General features: G+C 38.3%; 1 protein-coding gene across 5 annotated transcripts in view; it reads right to left on the reverse strand.

The window, feature by feature from the left end:
* The window catches only part of btbd10b (BTB (POZ) domain containing 10b), a 96,350-nt gene that overhangs the window by 15,161 nt on the left and 54,365 nt on the right, over positions 1-26,824 (reverse strand). For all 5 annotated transcript variants that reach the window (XM_039750127.1, XM_039750103.1, XM_039750119.1 and 2 more), the window contains 2 exons: positions 3,244-3,440; positions 754-1,048 (listed from right to left, as the gene is read on the reverse strand). In XM_039750127.1, coding sequence (XP_039606061.1) covers positions 754-1,048; positions 3,244-3,397 — 449 coding nt within the window. In that variant the 5' untranslated portion in view covers positions 3,398-3,440. The remainder of the gene's footprint in view (positions 1-753; positions 1,049-3,243; positions 3,441-26,824) is intronic.

Below are 26,824 nucleotides of genomic sequence, written 5' to 3' on the forward strand. Positions count from 1 at the left end.
GCACACTCTTGGCATTCTCTCAATGAGCTTCAACAGGTAGTCACCTGAAATGGTTTTCACTTCACAGGTGTGCCTTATCAGGGTTATTTAGTGGAATTTCTTGTTTTATCAATGGGGTTGGGACCAGTAGTTGTGTTGTGCAGAAGTCAGGACAATGACCCAAAACACACCTCCAGGCTGTGTAAGGGCTATTTGACCAAGAAGGAGAGTGATGGAGTGCTGTAAATGGTCATGAAAATAAAGAAAACACATTGAATGAGGAGGTGTGTCCAAACTTTTGGCCTGTACTGTATGTATATTATATATATATATATATATATATATATACATACATACCTATATGTATATATATATATATATATATATATATATATATATATATATATATATATATATATATATATATATATATATATATATATATATATATATATATATATATATATATATATATATATATACACACACACACATATATATATATATATACACACACACACACACACATATATATATATATATATATATATATATACACACACACACGTGCATGCGCATGCGTGTATGCATGTATGTATGTATGTATGTATGTATGTATGTGTGTATATATATATATATATATATATATATATATATATATATATATACACACACACATATATATACATACATACACACATATATATATATATACACACACACAATTACATTGTTTGGTTGAACACCAATGAAAAATGTACATCCCGTCCTTACCTTCCCAGCATAGTGTTGGGTTGTGCAGTGAAGATTGATGGATCAACCACAAATCTAGTGTTATCAACAATCAGGGTCACTCGCTCTGAAGTTCTTATGTTTCTTGTGCCCTCTTTTACATTTTCATAGACAAACACCATTTCACCAACACCCATTGACTTGCAATTTCCTTCTGTACTTGACAGACTGCTGTTTCTACTGCTGATGACTCCACTACTACTAGATCCGTTTGGAGAGGCTTTCTGAGGGCGGGGACTGCTAGGCCTAGACGATGAATTACTATCTCTTTCTCGATCTGAAACACAGAATCAATGTAAAAATCATATTAATGTTTCAAATAGGTTACATCTTGTCACCTCTTCACATTAGATTAGAAATTACTGTATGTTAAAAGACACCTACCAGGCTTCCATAATGGCCCATTAATACCGAAGTTAAAACCTACACAGTCTTGATATAAAGAAAGGTATCAGAAGTATTTTTACATTTTACTACTAGTTTTCAAAAAGTCCTTGAAAAAACTGAGGCAATATTAGGAAAGGGATCTTTCAAATCAGTATTTCAAATGAAGAATGAAAATCAAACATTAACAAGGTACATTGTATCAATTTACAAGGAGTGTATGATTTAATTCCACTATCTACTGTACACTCAATGCTTCCGCTAAACAGCTCACTGTTTGACCTCACCATAGCTTCTGCTTTGCTATTATAGCAGAGACCTCAGTGATTATAGGGTGTGGCTGTAACAGAGGTGCAGCAATCCCTTCTACTCCAAAGGGTAACTAGGGCTGGACTGAAGAAGGAAAAAAAAAAAACACAAAAATAAACTGTATGTAACAGGAATCGGACAAAGGGATGCCATTAGTCCAACTCTTGCTAAGACAGCAAGTGCCTAAGAAGGAAGACTATACATATTAAAGCCATACATTTGTCTTTATAATGACAGCATCTAACTGGTTACCAGCGAATCCAGCAGGTGTAACCTTGCTAGCAACAAGATGACCAACAGGGACTGCCTCTGGAAGTAATATCAGTTGTGTGTTGGGAACTTCATCAAATGGATTTCCATGTCAGAGCAGCTGCACACAGGCCTGAGATCACAATGTTCAATGCCAAGTGTTAGGTAAAGTGGCGTAACTCATCCAACCACTGGACTGGTCTCTAGAGAGATGAATGAATCTGGCTTTAGCGTGTCCATTGAGAATGCAGTTTTTCAGGATGTATACAGTAGTGCCTTTTGCAAAGTTTGATGAAGGAGGGATAATGGTCTGAGGCATGGTTAGACGAGACTGGTATAATGGAACTCAAGGGGCCTACACAAAATCCTGACCTCAACCCTACTGAAAAACGCATCAAAGACAAATTGGAACATTGATTGTGAGCCAGGTCGTCTTGTTCAACATTAATACTGACCTCATAAACACACTTTCGGCTGAAAAGGCACAAACTCCCACAAAGACACTCCAAAATCTTGTTGAAAGCTTTCCCAGAAGACTTTAGGCTATTATAGCCACAAAGGGGACAGGGGTTAGGGCATTAACTCCAAATTAATGCCCAAAGTTTTGGAACAGGATATCCAAAAAGCTCATATAGGTATTAAATCAGATGTACATAAGCATTTACATACATACATGATAGAGGATTTTTTTGTGGTGGTACGGATTTGGAAAAAGTACACCTCCCACCCACCTGGTAGACAGGGCAACTACGTGTTTGGGAAGGCCCAGAGAAGCAGTACAGAGTATCTGGGAGCTCGGTTTTATTTTATACTTGCGCTACTCCATTTGTTCACTCTTACTCGTGTGCTTTACTCCTTTAACAAGAAAGCCTTTTTGCTCATTTTTGACATTCATTGTATGATTCAGGGTTCAAAGAAATGAAAAGAAAATTTCCTCCTATAAACAATTCCCATGCTGCCTCTACTCATAATAGTAGACCTCCATTTACATTCACATGTAGATTCACGTATAATGGATAAATATACTTGGCTACTATATTGATTAATTGTATCTATCATTATACCAAGTACTTGTATCAGTACACATAAATGTCAGATATGCTAGATACAGAATATACTGATTCCTTTATACCCAACGGAGTCCTACACATAATACAAAATTGCCAAGGTCAAGTTCCTTACTGGACAGTTAGTACACTATGCATTTCCATTATTTCCTAATTTATGGCCATCACCTTTAACAGAAATCTGGGGAAAAACCAAAAAGTTATCTTAAGCATTGACTACACTCCAGTACACTAATAGCTTCATATTGGTTTCCTTCTGAAGATTCAAAAAGTTAACAGCTAAAATGAGAGGTAAAGCAAATTCTGAAAGAAAATAATAATTTATCTAAAAATGGAGAAGTAGTTCATGCACTCTACCAGATACCTTTATGGAATCCAAGTCTGGCAGGTCACCTTGTCATGAGTATCACTGGGAAAACAATGAATTCACACTAGGAACAACATATTTTAAACTTCTGCTTACCATTATGGTATTGCCTCGTAGGTGAAGTAACATTCCTTATACATGGAGTCAACTGACTTTCACCTCTTTCATGTGAAGAATCTCTGGATCGATCACTTGATCTACGACGATCCCTTGATCGGTCATATCCACCACTGGCACCATGCAAACTCATTTTGACGTATTCAGACTCGAGTTTGGATGCACGAGACTGGGCACTAGGAATATCAAAATACAGATAATTAATCGACACGAAGATAAGACATTTGAAATTGCCATGTCAAATTACACTGACATCAACCAAACAGAGGTCTGTCCTAGTAAGCCATTTCCATTCAAGAAATTATTAATGCCTGCTACTTTGTGAAATGTTGCTCATTTTAGTAAGTTTATTTTTAATGTTATTTTAACAGTAAATTAAATAAAAACAAATACTACAAAAGTTATAAAATAGGATCCCCCTTTTATGTTTTTGATTGTTCCATAAACCATTGATTTTGAGATGCCAAGGGAGGTGGGGAAAACAAAGTTTGACTTTAAGGCATACTGGAAGAAATGTCTTTTACATGTAAATAAATCCTGTTAGTCGTTAAAGTTGAATAATGCATTAGTTTTCTTGCATTAAAAATATTACTTAGTGTAAGCCATTATCAGTTCATGCAGTTAACAAATACATGTCATAAGTAATGCAGCAATACAGTTCTTTTTCCATTTATAGGGATGTGCAATAATTTGTTCCTTACAATTGCCTTTGCGTGATGCAAATGTATACTCATGTCTATTCCTCACAGAAAGACCATAGTTTTAATATTCTCTAAGAACTACATGGGCAGTATGATTTTGAGTATTAGTGCGCTGGGTATTCCTAGTACTATGAAGATTAAATTATTTTGATGGCCATGCCTGTTTCAATGTTTTATTCCAGTACACTTTTTAGGCTAAAACATGGTGCTGCTGAATTTACACTAGAAATCCCGAAGCCTACGAAAAAACTTTTAATCCTGGCACACCTTAAATTCCTTCGCACCGCTCCATCAGCGTCTTTTGTGTTGTAAATGTTTCGATCAGCACAAGCAGTAAGCAGTCTGGTTAACTATTAATTGTAATAAATTAAACTGTGGGTTTTTAAAAAAAATGCAATCTTTTATAATGTAGTGCAAGCATTTTACTCAAAAATGAAAGCTTTATTTCTTGTACAATGCTCCTCATTAATATACGTATGCTATCCAATTATAAAGCAACAAGTCTTGCACCTAATTTCAAAGGCTATCTTAACATTTCGCAGTTAGAATCCTCACCCACACAAAGCGTTTTGCTCACATCTCCCCTGTTCTCTCCCACCTTCACTGGTTACCTGTTCCATCAAGGATTAAATTCAAGATTCTGCTTCTCATCTTCAAAGCTCTACATAACCTTATCTCCCCCAACCAGCTCCTTACACTCCTTGTTGCTCTCTCAGGTCCTTGAGCAGTAATCTCCTTACTGTCCCACGAGGCAGGTCCTTCAGTGCTATAACCCCTCAACTCTGGAACACTCTTCCCCAGTCTCTCTGAGATTGCTCCTCTTTCTGCAGTTTTAAATCTCAACTGGAAACTTTCCTCTTCTATAAACTTTTGTCATCTGTGCAATTTTTTTTAAATCTGTATGTAAAGCGACCTTGGGTTTGTGAAAGGCGCTTAATAAATATAACTTATTATTATTATTATTTGTCTCAAAGGACAATTTCACAATATTTCTTTGGCTTCTGTAAAAATGACAAAGTACACTGTTTGATTTATCCACTAAATGGAAGCCAGAAATGGGCAATACATTGACTATTATACTTGTATGTTTCAAGCCTTATTTTTCTTTATAATACAGCTATAAAGAAAGTAACTTTTATTGCCGATGACTCGGATTCTTCACAGCCAGATAAGGACTTTGAGATGCCTAAAGAAACAGAAGGTAATTACAAAAGAAGTGCAGTTGGATTTCCCATAAGAGTGACTGAGGGAAACAAAAAAGGATCACCATTAGGCTGTGTTTTCTTTTCAGGTACTCCCAGATCACTGTGGTGCTGCCATATTGACAGAGCTCATTCTTTCAGATCTTGCATGTGTGGACCACCAGGGGGCATGGCAGCCACCCAAACACCTGACACGACAGACACAGTCACAAGTACCACAAAATAGAAGGCTTTTATTCAATGGGGATATTTTACAGTCATTTCCAACTAGTACCAATCATAATACAGCACTTTTTTTCTCTCTGTCTCTCTCCTTTCTTCCTTCTTTCCACAGGCAAGCTTTACCCCTCATCCTCCAGACTCTGGCTCGTCTCTGTGAGGCATCTGGCTCCTTTTTAAGCCACACCCAGGAGCACTCCAGGTGGCTCGTTAGGGAGGTGCTGGAATTGACCACAGGTGTGGCTGAAGCCCAAAGTAGGGTTCTGCAGCCCCCATAACTCCCCCTGGTGGCATCAACTGAACTCTGTATGGTAATTCCTATACAGTCCCGTGGGAATCCGAGGCGCAGTTGCAATCTGGTGGGGCTGTCAAGTAGCAGCTCAGGGAAGATGGCGCCCTTCAAAAGCAATCTCCCCCTGTCCTTCCTTTAAGGAGGCGTCCTGGCCAGGTAAAGATGGCGGCCGTCCCTCTCAAATGACAGAGATTTCTTACCAAATAAAATGAAATGACTGCAAACCTTTCGAGTTCTTTGTTCTCTGATATGTAATACATACCAAGGCAACTAATCAAGAGCAAAATTTGTTGGTAACTATTATTTATGACATGTATTAATGGTTGCTGCCCTACTGGTGTGGAAATCCATGAAATTATATACGTACATGTCATGAAAAGATAATAAAGCATCTAAGGTGCTAATAGTATTGTTAACTTAAGGAGAACATTACAACATTTTTGCAATATATTGAAGAAGCTTTGTATATTTTTTTTTTTATTAACAGGACACTTTTTAAACAGGTCACTATAATCTTCTTTTAATACTGGTAGAAAATACTGTGTTGCAATAATCAAGAGATATGCAGTTATTTATATACTGTGCCACTCCCTTTTAATCAGAATTTTAGGTAAACAATGCAACTCTGCCACTGACAAGATACACTCAACTTCAAAATGTACACCATATGCACTCAGTTTGACTCATGGAATCTGAAATGCATACAAGCCAAGAACTTCATTGTGAACAATGACATCTGGTACTTCTTTCAGTTGGTCATATTTCTGGGATTGTCCTACACTCAGAAAATACTAGGGTGAAAAAAATCTTTGCCTTCTTTTAGGGTATATGAGAACCTCTATTACTGGTAATTTTTAAAGCAGTATTTGGAGTACTACCAAATAATATCACAACAGCTTTTTTACTCTGCAATATTATATCTCGCATTACATCCTCACTAGTCTTGGGAGGTGTTTGACCATTTGCAGCAAGTGTTCTAAACCCAATAAAAGCAGTGTTATTGAAGAAAACTACAGTAATGCAGCTTTAAAAAGTACAGTGTTATATTTGTAGCCACCAAGAACCAAACTATATTACACAGTTGACACAGAAAAGCAGAGAACATTATAGCCATACTGGAAAGTATGTCATGGACTATAACTCAAATAGTTACAATATTATCCTTAATTCTGACCTCAATATTTAGACAAATAATTGAAAAAGACAGCTAAAAACTCAATCTGCAGTGGGTGTTGCTTTACAACATAAAAAAACTGACAAACGAGAGGACAGCATTCAATCCATCAAGCTTGTTAGAATGAGATATTAGCATAGCTTAGCTACTAGCTAAACAGATTCTTTTTAAAGGTTGTCCCAGGGTTTCTGCTTCTATTACATGTTTTGGTAGTTTGTTCCACAGTCCCACGTCTCTTTATTTAAAGAAGTGCTTCTTGGCTTCAGTTTTGAATGCAATTCCTCTTAACTTCCACTGCACATGATTCACCCTACTATTGCACCATTGACTGGAAAACAATCCACTTTATGGGTACTTTTCATAGTTTCATCCCTAATCAACAAAGACAGTAGTCAATGCAGGGTACACCATTTTCACACCAAATAAGCAGAAATGCAAGGGGAATGTGTGATCAGCTAGAAATCATGTATTCTTGATGAACGCTTGCATTTTCCTAGATGGCAAAAATGCTATGTACATTTAATTAAAAAAAAGCACAGACAACTATATCAGCTTTTGTGATAGTGTGTATTATTGTTGAAGCGGGTTTTCATTAAAGGCACCTTAACAGTTCTTTTATATTCTGAGTAGGTATTCCACTGTCCACTATGAGATTACTTTAATAGCTGCATGGAGAAAGTTGATCAAGCACATTGACTCCACAAAGAAGTGAGAACAAATAAAGAGCAAAGAAGGAAATTACAGTATACAATTGTGCTTACTGAAGCAGGGAAGTCAGCTTTCAGTGGTTGCTAGAGAATTTTATTGTTTCTAATGTTAGCAAGGTGCTTCTCAATTTTTCCTTGCCAATAACTGATTTTCTGCTGTTTATGTACAAATTTGAGGAGTTCCCAAAAAGAACATACCAAAAAAATTTTTTGGTATGCTGATAAGTCAAGAACATGTAAAAAGAAAGACCATCGCATAACATAGAAAAGGTGACCAAGAAATTAACCAAGGTCTTTGCATAGAAATTTCCAGGAATTGACCAGGTCTGTGTAAAGGCAGACAATATCTTAAAACTGCCAGGAGAGGCATGCAGAAAAATCACAATGGCCATACATAAGACATACTAATGACAGCAGGTGTGATGCTGTCATAACAGCTTTATGTCTGTCTGTTTTTCTGTGACAAACTTGATCATTTCAAAGAAGCTTATTATAAAAGTGTTCAACCATTGGAAAGCTATTTTGAAACAATTCTGAAATAAGACTCTCTAAACAATGAAGGGAGGAGACAGATTACCAATAGTAAGATGAATCCAAGATGAACAGTGTGTTTTCTAATATCACATCGTGTACAAAAAGCAAGACTTTGAGCAACTAATGTAGCACCTTAAGCATTTAGATCCTTGGTGCATTATAACTGATTAACATTATTTTCGGTTTGCCATCCAAAGGAAAAAAGATTTCTTTGCTTTTAATTTATAACAATGACAGACTCCTAATTAGTAAATATCTGAGAGATAGGAGAGATAAAAAAAAAAAAAAAAAACTTCAGAGGCTGCAAAAGAAACTCAAAAAGACCTTGACAACCGAGCAAACACCTGGAAAATGCAGTTTAATGTAAATGTTTTCTAAACAGGCAAAATTAACTATAAAACACAAGATAGGCGATATTACTTTACAGGTAACAAGCTCCGAAAAAATAATTATGGGCTTATGTGTGCAACAATAAATCGAGTATGCTAGTGAGCATTCATACTGAGTAATGTGTGCAATTCAAGTCACCATGTTACAAATATAATACAAAGTAGCCCAAAAAGTTATGCATAAAAGTACAATCACATACATTCCACAATTAAGGTGTCTGTCATTCTTTGTGGCACTACTAGAATTAAAACACTAATTTAGTCTTGAGCAAACTATTCTTCACTGAGACCCAGTCTAGCTGACAACAACACAGGGCACAAGGCAGGAACCAATCCTGGGCAGGGTGCCAACCCACCGCCGGACACACACAAACACACCAAGCACACACTATGGCCAATTTAGAATCGCCAATCCACCTAACCTGCATGTCTTTGGATTGTGGGAGGAAACCGGAGCGCCCAGAGGAAACCCACGCAGACACGGGGAGAACATGCAAACTCCACACAGGGAGGACCCGGGAAGCGAACCTATCCAAAACATCTTTGTGAAAAATAATAAAAACAGAACATATATTACACATGGCCAAAAAAAAAAAAAAAAAAACTTTGAAAATGTGTACTGTATAGAGTAAACCACATGATTAAGCATAGAAATTATTCAAAGAGCTATTCTTACAATTTCATTAAAACAATCAAGCATAACTAGACCGTTACCTTTAAAAAGATCTTTACATATTGTTCATAAACAAAAAGCATCGACTGAATACCGCCTCAGCAAAGCTGATCAAACTATGCCCTACAATACAGCATACCAAAGAAAGTTTTCACAATTGTTACACTACTGATTTTCAATATTCTCTTTCTACAGAGACTGATGTTGGATTTTCTAATGAAGAAATAAATATATGAAAAAAAAACCATCTGCTTTTCCATTGCTTTCTAACCTTGAAATATCTAGCATTTCAAAATACATGGTTCAAAACAAGTAAAATATTAGTTATTGCCTAGTCATAACTTTATTTTTGCTTACAAGTTTTCTCCTACTTTTTTGTTAAACAAAAAAAAAACACTGTGGTGCCTTAAGCATGTGCCTATTGTTCTTAATAATTAATCTAGAGCTACCTTGTTACTGTAATCAGTGTTTGAAATGCAACAAATCATTACAGATACTTGTCTTAAAGGAACTCTTCAAACACAGAGAATGAGATCAGATGTAAAAATAATTTCACAGACCTGGTGTAAGGATCGGTGGTCCACCTTCAAAGTCCAATGAGACCTTTTTGGAGGGGGCGGATGACATGGTGGGGCTTAGCCACACTCTGTCCTGACATTGTATTGTCACTGGTGTGTGGTACTTTTTTGTAAATTTTTGCCTCCCTACTTTTAGTTGTTTAGTTTTGTTTTTTTTTAAACTTTTGTGAAATGCATATGTGAGAATTGTGCAGAAAGCATATTATTCTATATAGTATGATAATCACACAGATGTTTGAAATGACCCCTTCAAATAACTGATAAATGTAAGTTTTGACAAGAAATAAAATGTACTGTTGTCATCATATCATACTGCATACAAAACACTACTCAAAATACTAATAAAACAAAAGCAGCTGGAACCCTACTGCCATCTGATTTCACTGTTCACAATTATTATTATAGCATACACACACATTTATATAAATGTAATCACTGAAACACACATCCACTAAATAATCACTTTTAGGGCATGCAGGCTATAAGTTACTTAATTGCATGTGTATATTGCAATTTAGCTATAGTCAGCTTAACCCTGTTGAGAGCAAGGATATACAGTCATATGAAAAAGTTTGGGAACCCCTCTCAGCCTGCATAATAATTTACTCTACTTTGAACAAAAAAAGAGAACAGTGGTATGACTTTCATTTTCTATGAATATCGGAGTACTGGGGTGTTTTACAAACAAAGATTTTTAGTAAAGCAGTATTTAGTTGTATAAAATTAAATCAAATGTGAAAACTTGGCTGTGCAACAATTTGTGCCCCCTTGTAATTTTGCCGATTTGAATGCATGTAACTGCTTAACACGGATTACTTGCAACTAGGGATGCACTGATACCGGTATCTGGTATCGGCCTCGATACCACATTTTCTAAAGTACTCGTACTCGTTAAAAGTCCCCCGATACCACCGTCTGAGAAATGGCTGTTTGAGCGGCGTGTAAGGGGTTAATCACAGGCACCGAGTGCCCGCCCCCAGGCCCCGGCTGCAGCTCAGAGCGGGGAGAAGGCGAGGCGAGACATGTCAGCCGTGTGGAACTATTTCAAAGTGAATGAAGACGACAAAACAAAGGCGGACTGCAAATTGTGCTCAGCGAAATTGTCCAGAGGAGGCTCAAAAGGTAGCGCATTTAACACAAGTAATTTAATCAAGCACCTAAAATCCCAACATGACAAAGAGTTTACCCACGCTTCTAAACCAACACAACCCACGCTGCAGCAAACTCTTGCAAGACGAGAGAAAATGTCCAGAGACAATCCACATGCTGTGAAAATAACACAGGCAATTATCGAGTACATTGCATTGAGTGACCAGCCACTCTCGGAGGTAGAAAATGTGGGATTCCTGTGTCTCCTCCATGTTCTGGAGCCCAGATATGATGTCCCAAGCCGCTACATGACTGACACGGAGCTGCCTAAACTACACGACTCCGTGAAAAAACATATCCACAGCCTACTGCAAGCCTCCTCTGCATTTAGTTTCACCATGGATATTTGGACAAGCAGTGTTAGCCCTGTGTCGCTAATTAGCCTAACCTCCCAGTAGATAGACGAGAGTTTCACGCCACAACGAGCCATATTACAAGCGAAACAATTCCGTGGCTCGCACACCAGCCAGGCTATAGCGCATGTGTTTGAGGAAATGCTCCAGACATGGGGAATACCTAAAACATCCGTACATGTTGGGGTTCATGACAATGCCAAAAACATGATTAAAGCCATGAATGACACAGGGCTACTAAGTTGCTGATGCTATAGCAGTGGGGTGGAAAATAGTTGGGCATTTTAAACATTCCGCCTTAGCCTACTTCCGCCTCAAGGACATTCAGGGACAGTTCAACCTGCGGCAGGACGTACAGACGCGCTGGAACAGCATGTATTACATGCTCCAGTCCCTCATTGAGCAAAAGTGAGTGCTGAGGGTGGATGTGTCCGAGCACGAACTCCCCAACTATCTCACCGCTCACCAATGGGCTCTTATGGAGAAGACTGTTGCCATCCTCACCCCCTTTGAGGAACTAACTAAAAAAGTGAGCAGCTACGACGCACTAGCCACTGATGTCATCCCAGCTGTGACTGTGCTAGTGAGACTTCTAAACAGAGAAATAGACAAAGACCACGGCGTCAAGACAATGAAAGCAACCTTACTGGCAATTGTCAAGAAGCGCTTCAGTGATGTCGAGACCAACCCACTGTACTTCATCTCCACCATACTTGACACTAGGTAAAGTCTGTGTGCTATAGGTATTCAATGATAAACTACAGTACTAAATGTAAGATTAATTTCCATCTGAAATATTATATTATATTTTTGTAACTAAAATACACAAATACAAATGTATGCAATATATATAATATGAAATATATTTCCCTTATTACTACCAGAAAGCCAAATGGCTGGCATTTATGACAGTGGTTTAGGGGAAACTAAAATCAGTCCTATTTTTCCACATATTAATACATTCATGAATTTTGTTCAAGTATAAAGATCGCTTCTTCTCCAACAACACTGCTCCGGAGACCAAGCTGCACCTGAAGCAGGAGCTACAGATGCAGATGATGTCCAGAGCTGAGGCAGAGGGGAGTCGGGCAGAAGCTGCAGAACCTCCTGCTAAACTGTTCCTCAAGGCCCAGGCCAGCACTAGCAGCAGTCTGGACACTGAATTTGAAGAAATCGCTAAGGAGCAGCCCCAGGCAGCACAGCCGCTGGCAGCAGGTGCTGCCATTGACCTCGACACATACCTTGGAGAGGCCCCAAGCCCTCATGAAGACAGTCCTCTGAAGTACTGGGGTGTCAACAAAATCAAGTTCCCCACTTTGGCTAAAATGGCCCAGAAATACCTCTCAGCCCCATGTAGCAGTGTGGAAAGTGAAAGGCCTTTTAGCTCAGTGTCACACATTATAGATGAAAACAGAATCAGGCTGACTGCTGATAATGCAGAAAAGCTACTTTTCTTAAAAAAAAAAAAAAAACCTGCCACTCACTTTTTCTAAATAGGCTCCATTAAGTGAGTCGTCTTAGACTTGATGTTAATACCTACCTCAGTTGCACTGACTGCCACAGTTCTATGTTGGTGGATGTTGTTAGTTTATTCAAATATTGTGCACTAAATAGCAAAGATGTTTATTAATGTCCCTTGTGTTGTTCAAATATTGTGCACTAAATAGCAAAGATGTTTATTAATGCCCCTTGTGTTGTCCAAAGCGGCAGAGTTTACAACAAACTGAAAAAAATACTGTTTAAATTTTTTTTATAATTATTCATTCTGTAATATGTTGCATACAACATGCTTTTCATTTTAAATAAATGTGCTTAATTCCAAACTAGTCCCTTGTTTTTTTTTTTGTTAAATTATAAGACTAAAGCTGTTACCTGTAAATTTAAATCATGTTTTTATTAAGTACTCGGTATCGGCGACTACTGAAATGCAAGTACTCATACTCGTTTTCCAAAAAAGTGGTATCGGTGCATCCCTACTTGCAACATGCACCAAATTGGTTGGATTAGCACGTTAAGCCTTGAACTTCATAGGCAGGTGTATACAATCATGAGAAAAGGTATTTAATGTGGTCAATTGCAAGCTGAGCTTCCCTTTGACTCTCCTCTGAAGAGTGACAGCATGGGATCCTCAAAGCGACTCTCAAAAGATCTTAAAACAAAGATTGTTCAGTATCATGGTTTAGGGGAAGGCTACAAAAAGCTCTCTCAGAGGTTTAAACTGTCAGTTTCAACTGTAAGGACTGTAATCAGGAAATGGAAGGCCACAGGCACAGTTGCTGTTAAACCCAGGTCTGGCAGGCCAAGAAAAATACAGGAGCGGCATATGCGCAGGATTGTGAAAATGGTTACAGGTAACCCACAGATCACCTCCAAAGATCTACAAGAACATCTTGCTGCAGATGGTGTATCTGTACCTCATTCTACAATTCAGCACAATTTGCACAAAGAACATCTGTATGGCAGGGTGATGAGAAAGAAGCCCTTTCTGCACTCACACCACAAAACAGAGTTGCTTGTTGTATGTAAATGCTCATTTAGACAAACCAGATTCATTCTGGAATAAAGTGCTTTGGACTGATGAGACAAAAATTGAGTTATTTGGTCATAACAAAAAACGCTTTGCATGGCGGAAGAACACAACAAAATTCCAAGAAAAACACCTGCTACTTACTGTCAAATTTGGTGGAGGTTCCATCATGCAGTGGGGCTGTGGGGCTAGTTCAGGGACTGGGGCCCTTGTTAAAGTCGAGGGTCGGATGAATTCAACCCAATATCAACAAATTCTTCAGGATAATGTTCAAGCATCAGTCACAAAGTTGAAGTTACGCAGGGGTTGGATATTCCAACAAGAGAATGACCTAAAACACAGTTCAAAATCTACAAAGGCATTCATGCAGAGGGAGAAGTACAATGTTCTGGAATGGCGTCACAGTCCCCCCGACTTGAATATCATCGAAAATCTATGGGATGATTTGAAGCAGGCTGTCCATGCTCGGCAGCCATCAAATTTAACTGAGCTGGAGAGATTTTGCATGGAAGAATGGTCAAAAATACCTCCATCCAGAATCCAGACACTCATCAAAGGCTATAGGAGGAGTCTAGAGGCTGTTATATTTGCAAATGGAGGCTTAACTAAGTTTTGATGTAATATCTCTGTTTGGGTGCCCAAGCTTATGCACCTGTGTAACTTTGTTATGATGCATATTGAATATTTTCTGTTAATCCAATAAACTTAATGTCACTGCTGAAATACTACTGTTTCCATAAGGCATGTCATATATTAAAAGGAAGTCGCTACTTTGAAAGCTCAGCCAATGATAAACAAAAATCCAAAGAATTGAGAGGGGTTCCCAAACTTTTTCATAAGACTGTATAACCAGCTCTTAATTTTGTTTGTCGTCTATATGTAGGGCTGCCTCACTGCAATTTGCCTTCTTTTTCCATCTCCACAGATGTTTTGGTATATGCCGTATTGTGTCAGAACCATAAATGCCTCTTTTCTGACAAGTAACAAAGGTAGCTTCCGGTTGCGCTAAACCACTGCAAAAATCACATACGAAACTGAATACCATTGACAAATTTCTACCAGTGTACCTTGCACCACTACTAGATACTGCCCCCAATGTGAGCATTTAACAGGCAATATGAGAAAAGGCACTGCTTACAATATTTTTACATAAGTTTGCATACCAAATAAACAGGGGTCAGTTCTCGGTCCTATCCTTTTCAATATCTATATGTTACCTCTTGGGCATGTCATTGTCAGACACGGACTATCTTTTCATTGTTATGCCGAAGACACGCAGCTCTACATTAAAACTGCCCCAAATCCTTCAGAGGCCACATTACACCTTACTACATGCCTGGAGGAGATAAAGGCTTGGATGAACAGCAATTTTCTACAGCTGAATAGCAATAAAACTGAGGGACTCCTTGTTGGCACCCCCCACCAGATTCGTTCTTTTCCAATACTCCAGTTCACTTTTGACAGCCAGGTCATTACTCTTTCTTCCTCGGTCACTAATCTGGGGGTTCGGTTTGATCCACAGTTGACCTTTAGTGACCACATAAAACGTGTAAGGCATCGTTTTACCATCTACGAAAAATCTCCAAACTCCGCCCCCTCTTAACCCTCCCAGATGCAGAGAAACTTGTCCATGCCTTTATCTCTTCAAGGCTGGACTACTGCAATGGACTTTTTGTGGGTATTCATACCAAGGACATACAAAAGCTTCAATATATCCAAAACAGTGCTGCAAGAATCCTACTAAGAGTAAGGAAATTCGAACATATTACTCCCATCCTCAAATCACTTCATTGGCTCCCTGTTTCCTCCCGGATTGAGTACAAAATTCTTCTATTAACCCATAAATGTATCTATGGCCAAGCACCTTCTTACCTTCAACATTTGATTCACTTACAAACTTCCAATCGGATCCTCAGATCATTTGGCAGCATGCAGCTTCAGACTCCCCTTACTAAGCTCCGTACTATGGGGGGTCGAGCTTTTTGCTCTGCTGCCCACAGCTCTGGAATCAGCTCCCTGTTAAACTGAGAACTATACAAAATCTGGACACTTTTAAAGCAAATTTGAAGACTTTTTTATTTAGGAAAGCATATAACTACTGAGATTGTAAATTTAATCTAGTCTTTTAAACTTTTCAACTTTGTGGTTATTGCTCTTGTTGTAGCACTTTGAGATTTTGTCAATGAAAAGCGCGTTATAAATAAAATCTATTATTATTATTATTATTATTATTAAACTACTTGCTCAGATGACAAGCCCCCTCAAAACTAAACTATAAACAAAATAAGACAGGAGCTGCCAGACCACTACAAAATGACACAGAAGTTGGTCAAGGAAACAAGACACTGATAAGGCGCACAGGCAGAGAACAGACATACAAAAAAAAATGAACACAGTGCATTCATTTTTGGTGTACAAGCCAGTAAGACTACAACAATTATAGACTGGTGAACTGTACAGTCATGCTTACTGCCATTTTCTTGCACAATATATAAAATTCAATATGTAATGAATGCTGTCATTTTATAAACTATTTAATGAATGCAAAGAAATATTGCTTTGATTAGATATATTTTATGCTTGCAACTGACTGACAAATGTTTTTCTTTTTACAATTGATTTCTGAAATGTTTTTTTGCGGACTAACTGGGGGAAGTTTGGAAAGCTACTCATGTCACAGTATCCTTTCCGGTCATTATACTGGGAAGTGCAAAACTGAAGAATGCATACACAATAAAATGAAAAGAAAACTACACAAAGTGTCAATGCAAAAGTTGGTTTCTACTACGTTTATTATTTTATGCAGCCAGCTGACTGAAATGTGATAGTTTTGCTTTTCTAATTAAATACTAAAGCAGTTTTCTGCCTATCTGTGGCTTCTGTGGTTAGGGGAATAGAAATGTGTTACCAGGATATCAAGCTGATGGGCCATTAGATCTATAGTTGCATGTCTGAACTCTTCCATACATTACACCATCACAACCTGTAATTTGTTTACATTGGTCCCTCTTTGACATGTTTTGTTAGCACCCCCTGCTGCACTTGTTATCTTACATTTTCTTTTCATTTCTTATCATAGCCAGTTGTCTTCCTATCAGTTTTTGTATCTGCTTTTCCTTCAAACTTTGTTGATCATCCAGTTGTCCCTTGGTGTGGCCCTCTTTGATAGTGTACTTGGTTTATTGTCATCTAATGTCTTAGACAGAATTAGTCAGACATAGCTTAGCTTGGATGTAATACTCCATCTCCAGGTTAATGTGCATTTGCATCAACTTCTGCTGGGGCTTATTACTGGTTTGAACTTTCATGCAAGCCTTCTCAGTTGAAAAAAAGATCCATCTGCTTATTATTGGATTTCTATGTGTTGTTGTTTCTTGACATAATATTTAGAAATATATATTATAGGCAAACCATTTGAAAGGTTCTTCCATCAAAAACATTTTAAATGTCGAGATGACTGAAATTAAAAGTTATCTGGAGATAACCTACTTTATACATATATCTATGACATCAGGGTGGGACAACTGATCTTTTATGGAAACAAAACATTCAAACCTTTGCATAGTGTTAAGCTAACAATTAAATTCTTAATAAAATTCATGGTCACAAGATCCCAGAGCTGATCTTCATAGTATTAGGCACAAGGCAGTGATCCTTCCAAAATGTGTCATAATGGAGATAGATGTAGGATTAACTTTATTAAATTCTATACGTAAAAATCATTCATTTTTAGACCGTTTTTCATTCAGTACAAGGATGTGTGGTCACCTCCAGCCATTGTGACAATACTTGTATTTTTTGGATGGAAAGCTGAAAGTCCTAGAACGGTCCATCTCTCTCACAATGTCAAGAGGCTTTTAAACCATGTTAGATTGTTTAGTTTAAATTCTGCTGCCGATTTTCTAAGCAAAAAGCCATTTGGACATGAATGTGGTGCCAATGCAAGAGGCTTATTCAGTTTATAAGTTAAGAGAATAAGTAAAGCTTTTATTATAGAAAGTTGATTCTGTCCATCTGGACGGTCCCCCCCAAACCCCCCCCGATACATTTCATCACTCATCCAAGTGACTTCCTCAGTGTCAGTTAACTGAAGGTTTCCTCAACCTTATAAACAGTACCTTGGCCTAATGACTGAACTAGCACCACTGACTAACAATGGGCCATGTGATCAGTGATATGCAAATCGTCCACTGATCAATGGCCATGAGTACCATTCACAGAGAGTTGGGGAATGGCTGCAATCACCGCATTGAAAGATGTATCCTTAGGCCCCCTCCTCGGATCAAAGATGGTCGTTCCTTATTCACGTAAATTAATTCTCTTTGACTCCTCACTCAAATCAGCGTTCCTCCCTGTCCAGGATGTGCACATCTTCATCACTGAAGGAGTGACCAGTGTCCTGTAGATGTAAGTAGACTGCGGAGTCCAGGGGGGTATTTTTTGTACGTTGCTTAAATCATCCAAGATCAGATGCCTTATCTTGGATGAGTTAATGCCAGTGAAACTCCTCCGGGATAAGTCAGTTTTTCAAACGCAGCAGTGTAGTAGATTAGTTTAGCTGGATTTAATCATCCGAAATGACTGCGCACGCCCGCGCTGATTGAAAAGCCCATATATGCTGAGTCTAGAAAACATGATTAGCAAGTCTTTAATAGGTTGCCACAAAATGACGAAAGAACGGGCACATTTTTTTTTCACACAAGCTGCGTATGTATGTATGTGTGTTACTCGAAGGATTTCAAGATTTAATATGCACAAGGGGTAGTACTGCAAAAGCAGCCCAAACCAGAAAAGAAGGCTGCCAAAAAGTGGCCGACAAATTAAACGCATGTGCATTGTACTTACTGAAAGCAGCTTTTCATTTCCTATGTGTCAGATTATTATTTAATATGTCATAATTCCAGATCAAACGTGAGAACATGGGAACAGGTTAAAGTGAAGTACAAGAATATACTTCAAACTGGTAAATATTGGAATATAACTATTTAAAGAATTGTTGACATAAAGAATCATCTTCTTTAATAAAACCCCTGTGTGCGTCCAGGTGTCCGTGTGTGTCTTCTGGAGAAGTGCGCATGTGTGGGGCTAGGCGCGATGCGCACGGCACCGTGGACGCACACACACTGTAAGCTGGGCACACAACGAATCGAGTTGCCACGGCCGTGCATGATAAGCAAATAAAGGACATCATTGCTGGGGACACCGTGGACGCACACACTCTGGAAGCTGGGCACACGGTGAATGGCGTAGCCGTGGCCGCGCTTGATAAGCAAATAAAAGGATAGGATTGCTGGGGAAAGTGCTGATTGGGTAGTCGCGGCTGCGCACATAAAATCTGTTGCTGGGGAGAGGCCACACATACTGCCCCGCGCATGTTTACTAACTATCTACTAACAACATGCCACCCAAAAAAACACGTCAAGTAGTACAAAAGACACAGACACTCAAATCGTATATAAGCAACATCTCCTGGAAGAACGGTCAGCTCAGCAAGTAAACATAAACAAAAGAAAGGCTGAAAGACAAAGAAAACACGAGCAATAGATCAATTGAAGAAAAAGAAAATGAGGGTCAGAATATTCCCCGTATTGATTTGGCTCCATCCTCTACTAATTTACCCTTTACCTTAAGAAGGCGACAATTTCCAGTTACATTAGCCTTTGCCATAACAATTAATAAAGTTCAAGGGTAAACCTTAGAAAAAGTTGGCATTTACTTGCCAGAACCAGTATTCAGCCACGGTCAGTTATATGTTGCATTATCAAGAGTTAGAAGTTTTACAGATGATGTTGTCAACGTTGTAGATGGTCCTGAACAAGGCAAACTGTTGCCAAACTCAGACCGAGTATTTGCAAAAAATGTTATCTATAATGAAATTTTATTGAAAAGTTTCATGGGGTAAAAAAATAAAAACTTTTTCCTAAATATCTTCTTCAGATATTGTGTATTACAGATTGTTACAAAGTTTTACACTAAGGCAATATTAAATTATACTTACTGTATTGTCATATACGCTTCTATTTTATTTTTAATATTATTTTACTTTAGGTTTCTTGCAAAAATATTTTCAACAAAAAAAATTAAGACAACAAACAGAATGAGGTCAAGGTCTCTTGCCATTTACTATAGACTGTTCCTACTAATGTTTATGCAATACTGTTCTAGCACCCATTATTGTAACGGACTTAATGTCTATTATCTATATTTATAATTCACTAAGGCAAGACAACCATGGAAAGCACGCCGGAAGGGGCGTGGATTCACTAAGCCGCCAACAAGACACGACACGTATGGCACACGCAGGAAGGAGCCACGCCGGAGGTGAATCACCATATGCAGTGTGTAAAACGGTTTGCAAGGGATATCTCATGGGATCCTTAAAACAATCCTTTACAACTGAGGTTAAAACACAATGAAGTAAGCAGTCTTTAAAAACTGAGTTTCGGTTATGACGCACGACCGCGTGCACCATAGCAAACTGTTTTACACGCTACATACAGCAATTCGCATCCGCAACAAACGTGCATCTTCTTAGATGCTCCTGCAGGAACACGGAAAGTCTACGCGAGTCACAGGTGCATCTGGACTGTGCAAAGACGACAACGACTCAAGTGACAAGTTGGAGGTGGGCACATGAGCGATGGCGGTCCGCCAGTTTTCAGTCACGGACAATTGTGTGTTGGTTCGTTCCGTGCATTGTTACAATGTTGCTTTTCTTGCTGATTTATTACATTAACAATTTTTCAAATGTTAATTTTCTCCCTGTGCTTAAAAATCATTAAAAAACCGGCCTGATTATGCGTATGGTACCCCGCGGGTTGGCTAGTATAGTATAAAAACATAAATTTTAAAGCTAATAAGAAGGCAGACAAGCAAAAAACAGGTGGAATTCCACGTGTTCCAGATCTAACCCCTGCAGAAGAGTTGGCCCCCGCAAAATGCCCATCGCCCTGTTTCTGAGGGCATTCCAGGGGGAAGCTCCTCCTCAGAACCAATGGCAGGATGCAGTGGTCACTTCATTTCAGGTGAAGGATGGTCAATGCATATATTTGTCCTCAATGTGTGCCATAGGTATGTTCCATATAGCCCTCTTTTTTGTTGGGGCAGTTGCAGGGAATGTCATATCCTAGAACCTGTGTCTGACCAACGAGATATTGACGAAGGTCAAATATTTGATGAAGACACTGTGTCTGATTATTCATCAGGAGGAGAGGTAAATTTTCCACATAATGTTTGATCAAACTCTACTCTGATCAGTCCCATGTGCCCCAATCACATTTGGAAATCCTGGGTAATGAGAATGTTAGGCTGATTGTGAGATTCTTTATGGAACTGTGGGTGTTTTTGCCTGTGTATTACCTACATGAAACGCCTCATTTGTCTGCACACGCAGGTGTCCTGGAAACACTATGAAAACCCGAAGGAAATATTTCAGAGCCAAACAGACTTTACGAATTGCCTGGCAAACTGCACTTTTAGACAGATTTTCCGCATCGCCTAGAGTAAATATAAAAAATTTGCCGCTTGCAAAAAACCTCAAAGCAATGCATACTGTCGGTGTGGTTGTGAGAGCCCGACTTCGCCTTGTTTGACTTCAAATATACGGTGCTAATAAATCTTTGAGGTACTAAAGCGGCATCTTTCGAAAAAGAATTTCCTCCGGGAGCAATAAAGGATCTTGGCCAAAAGCCTCTCTATATGAAATTCTTTTTTTATAATTTGCGCACCGATATTAATTGGCCGCGCTTTCATGAATGGTGAAGCCATGACTGAATGAATTACACGCATGGACACTGATTAAGTGTGTGAGCTAATCCTTGTTTACATAGAAAAAATCTGTTTGAGGATTTGGATGTGCTGCTATGACAACACATCCAGCAAGAGTTTTGAAAAACCGACAGATCCAGGATCGTGCTAAATCGTCATTAATTTCATCCGTCTAAATGAGTAATCCACGTACGAAAAATACCCCCCTGGCCTGACAAGGTAGATTTTCTGTGTTGTGCCATCCACTTCGCCAGTGGTTGTTTGGTTTCCCCGATGTATGATTCACGGCAATCCTCTTGGCACTTAACTGCGTAAACTGTATTACTCTGTCTGTGCCGGGGCACCCGATCCTTTGGGTGAACCAATTTTTGCTGTATTGTGTTTTGGGGTTTGAAAGCCACCAAGACTTGGGGCCTCATGCATAAAACCGTGCATAGAATTCACACTACAAAATGACATAAGCATAAAAAAACCCAGATGCATAAATCTGTGCGAACACCAAATTCCACGTTCTTCCGCTCCATAAATCCCAGTCAGCGTGAAAAGTAACGCACGTGCACGCACCTGCAGTCTCGTCCCAGACTCCTCCCAGAATTACACTTCTTTGAATATGCAAATCAATATAAATAACCCTTAAGCTCAGCCTTCTGTGCAAAGACAATGACAAAAGCATGGGGGGAAAATAGAAGAATTTCACCGAATACCAAGTGGAGGGAAGGAAAAACTTCCTATTTGTTGATTTAAACAGTGGTATAAACAACAAAAAGGAAGTTGATTGAGTGACATAGCGTGTTGGAGAAACTCAAAAGCTCAAGTTCACAAGTCGCACAGTGCCCGAAATAAAAAAGAAGAAGTTGTCACATATCAAAGTCGCCGTGAAAAGGTGAGTTGTAGCCCACCATCTGTGTGTCATATGAAAAGTTATTAGGGTACAGAGAAAAAAAAAAAAGGCACAAAGTGGGTAAAAAGCACAAAATGTCAACTTTAATCTCTAAATTTGCACATTAATCACATAGCTTATTTTGTCATTAAAGTAGAACATCATAAACTTAATCTTAAAATTGTTTAATTTACTAGTTTGTCAAATCCTATCGTAACTAAAGTAGCACGTTAAATGATTTGTTTTGCATTTGATTTTCTATGTGCGTGAATCACCGTGTGCTTCCGGGCTTTCTCTTCCTCCGACAGGACATAGAATCCATTACATTCATGATATTACAGCTCTCTGAATAATTAAAATACTGAGATGTATCCGTGATATCATTATCATGATGACAGGGGTTAAAGCATGTCATTAAACATGGGGACACGGTGGCGCAGTGATTGTTCATGCCTCACGCAAGATGCTAGCTGCGCCATGCATGACCTTCGAAACGTACTAACCCCAATTCCTGTCCTTACTTTTCTTTCTCCAAATTACCAATCGCCACACAATAAACTCTGTAATAGACGTTAAGCCATCTGTAAGCTTAGAACGCAGATTCTTCAAAACTTTTAAGGAACACTGAAATATATTCGTAGTACATGTTAAATTATTGTATACAATCTAATGCATTTCTGGATAAATTACAGATACCACAAATTGACGCTTTTAGTGTGGAGGAACTCGATAAACCTCTGTCATTATCAGAATTACTGGATGCTATAAAGTCACTCCAAGGTGGAAAAGCAGCAGGCCCTGACGGCTACCCTGCAGAGTTTTACAAGAAATTCTCCGCTCAGCTAGCTCCCCTCCTATTAGCAACATTTACAGAAGCCAGAGATAACCAATCTCTTCCACAAACCTTTCGCCAAGCACTAATCACTGTCTTTCCAAAACAAAATAAGGACTTATTACAATGTGCATCATACAGACCAATTTCACTTCTGAATAACGACGTTAAAATACTCTCTAAAATCATAGCTAGAAGGATGGAGAAAGTGCTCCCCTCGTAATATCACAAGACCAAACTGGATTTATTAGGGGCCGACACTTATCTTCAAATCTTCGACGCCTGTTTAATGTAATATACTCACCAACTAAATCAAACACCCCAGAAATATTATTATCATTGGATGCAGAAAAAGCATTCGACATGATTGAATGGAAATACCTTTTTACTATTTTGGAGAAGTTTGGGTTTGGCCCGAACATTTGTGCATGGATTAAATTACTGTATACTAACCCAGAAGCTTCAGTTTGCATCAATAACATTTGCTCAGACTACTTTAAACTAGAGCGTGGCACAAGACAAGGATGCCCTTTGTCACCACTGCTGTTTGCAATTGCCATTGAACCACTGGCAATACATTGTCGAAATACTGATCAGATAAAGGGGATTAGCAGAGAAGGACTGGAACAGAAAATCTCATTATATGCAGATGACATGGTACTGTATATATCGGACCCAGAAAATTCTGTGCCTGCAGTCTTAGCAGCACTCACAGAATTTCAAAAGCTCTCTGGTCTCAGAATTAATCTGAATAAAAGTGTACTCTTTCCGGTGAATTCGCAAGCATATAATATTAGATTAGACACCCTTCCTTTTATCATTGCAGAACAGTTTAAATACCTCGGGGTAAACATCACAAGTAAACATAAAGTTCTATATCAACAAAATTTAGTCGTCTGCATGGAAAAAATTAAACAAGACTTGCATAGATGGTCAACCCTTCATCTCACACTAGCTGGAAGAATTAACACTGTTAAGATGAATATTCTTCCTAAGCTCCTTTTTATTTCAAAACATACCAATATACATTAATAAATCGTTCTTTAAGCAATTAGATTCAACAATAACCTCATTTATTTGGAATTCTAAACATCCACGCATCAAAAGCGACCCTACAAAGACAAAAGGCAGAAGGTGGCATGGCTCTACCTAACTTCCAGTTTTATTACTGGGCGGCAAATATACAGGCGATAAGAACCTGGACACAAATAGAAGAACATACACAGGCATGGACCGCAATAGAAGTAAAATCCTGCAGTACTTCTTTGTATTCCTGCTCTGCGCTCCAATAAACACACGTTATCGGCAATACACTAATAACCCAATTGTGCTCCACTCACTTAGAATCTGGAACCAATGTAGAAAGCATTTTAAGACGGAGAAGCTTCTTTCTGTGGCACCTGCAAAAGAACCACCTCTTTCAACCCTCACAAACATATGCAGTTTTAATATCTGGAAAAATTTGGAATTAACTTGCTTAGAGATCTTTATATAGACAACGTCTTTGCATCCTATGAACAATTACATTCCAAATTTAACATTCCAGCTACAAATTTCTTTCACTATCTTCAAATCAGGAACTTTGTTAAACAGAACCTTCCAGATTTTCCTCATCTTGCACCCTCATCCACGCTGGAAAAATATTGCTCAATTTCAAGGAGTTAGACTCCATCTCTACAATATATAAAATCCTTTTACAATCCCTTCCTTTCAAAGATCCAAGAGGACACTGGGAAAATGACCTCTCAATTAATATATCAGAAAAGGAGTGGAAAGTAGCAATGCAGAGAATTCACTCAAGCTCCATATGCAAAAGCATACAATTATACAACTCAAAATTATATATCGAGCACATCTGTCTCGACTAAAACTCTCAAAATGTTTCCAGGGCATGATCCAACCTGCGAACGTTGCAACCAAGCCCCAGCCTCACTGGGTCACATGTTCTGGGCCTGCACCAAATTAACATTATTCTGGACAAAAATTTTTAATTACCTCTCAGACAGTCTTGGACTCACAATCCCTCCTAACCCATTAACAGCTGTGTTTGGGGTTCTTCCAGAGGGTCTTAAAGTGGAGAAAGACAAACAAATTGTGATTGCATTCACTACACTGTTGGCACGCAGACTTATTCTGATAAACTGGAAGAACCCAAACTCTCCTCTTTAAGTCAGTGGGAAACTGATGTGTTATATTATTTGAAATTGGAAAAATCAAATACTCAGTTAGAGGATCTGTGCAGACTTTTTCAAAACATGGCAGGATCTAATCAGTAATATTTTGAAATGAGTTTGTAAAGCACAGAGAATTTGTTGATTTAGGTATTTTTTACAAGCCTTAAATTTTACACCATTTGGCTTGCTCTCTCTCTCAAGGGTGGGGATCGATCTGTTCTTAGCATAATTCTTTTTTTTTTGTAAAAACTTGATTACTATGTATTGATTATAATAAAATTAATAAATAAATTAAAAAAAAAAAAAAAATTATTGTATTCATCTATCCTTCCAGTGTCGTACAAGCACCAGTAAGAATACAGTGCGAGGCAGAAACAATCTGTGAACGGAGCGCCAGCGACTCGCAATAGCACCACGGTACCACGTCCTCACAGGTTTAATTATTAACAATATAGATTATTTAAATGAAGTTAAAGTTTTATCTGTATAATATAATAAACATATTTTGCTGCATTTCATCTTAAAAATAATATCGTCATCAAAGGTAGTATGTGCTTTATAAAGTGGGTAGGTTTTATACATCGGGATTTGAATGTGGAAACGTTCTTACACAACATTTTTGTACGTACGCACCGTTTATACATGAGGCCCCTGGTGTTTTGAAAAAATGTGTCTCAGCTGTTCCAATACTCCTGACACACAAGGGATCACCAAAGGTTTTCGCTTAGGCAGCGGTTGTCCTTCCTCTCTCCTGGATTAGAGCATTCTTTAGGTGTCTTCCCTGCTTTGACAAAAGTCCAGCTGTGATAACCACTTTTACTCAGGGCCTTTTTGATATGATGTTCTTCTGCTTCCCTGGCCACTGTGTCTGTGGGTATGGTGAAGTAAAGCTTTTACTTTTTAAAATACTGAGGTACATGGTGTGTTAGCACAAAATATTAAGAATGCTGAAATATGATATAGATGCTTAAACTCCAAATTAATGTTATTAATAAAATTTAGAGGGAAAAATGTAATAAGCAGTAATAGTTTTCTTCATGTAGTATAGATACACTAGCCGCACAAATATATTTAAGTATTCATGCAAGGCTGCAAGTAATTCATCAATCATTAATGATTCACTTAAAAAAAGGCTATGACATACAGCAGCTCGCTTTATTATGAGGGCAAAGTAATGCAAAAATAACTTGTATTTGTACGTTTGTGAGGCATTAACAGTCATGTGTAGGTTATTTCAGCTAGCCGTCTCAGAACATTGAGGTGGAACTGGCTAGGAAAAGTCAGATTACTTTAGCACAAATGATATGACATGTAAATTGTTCAAGATGAACCCCACTACAAACTAATTAATTTTTCAATATTTTTTATCTAAATGTTGGCTGTAACATGTTAGTAAAGGTGAGAAAATC

The sequence above is a fragment of the Polypterus senegalus genome, chromosome 1 (genome assembly GCF_016835505.1).
Source record: "Polypterus senegalus isolate Bchr_013 chromosome 1, ASM1683550v1, whole genome shotgun sequence".
Classification (NCBI taxonomy): Eukaryota; Metazoa; Chordata; class Cladistia; order Polypteriformes; family Polypteridae; genus Polypterus; species Polypterus senegalus.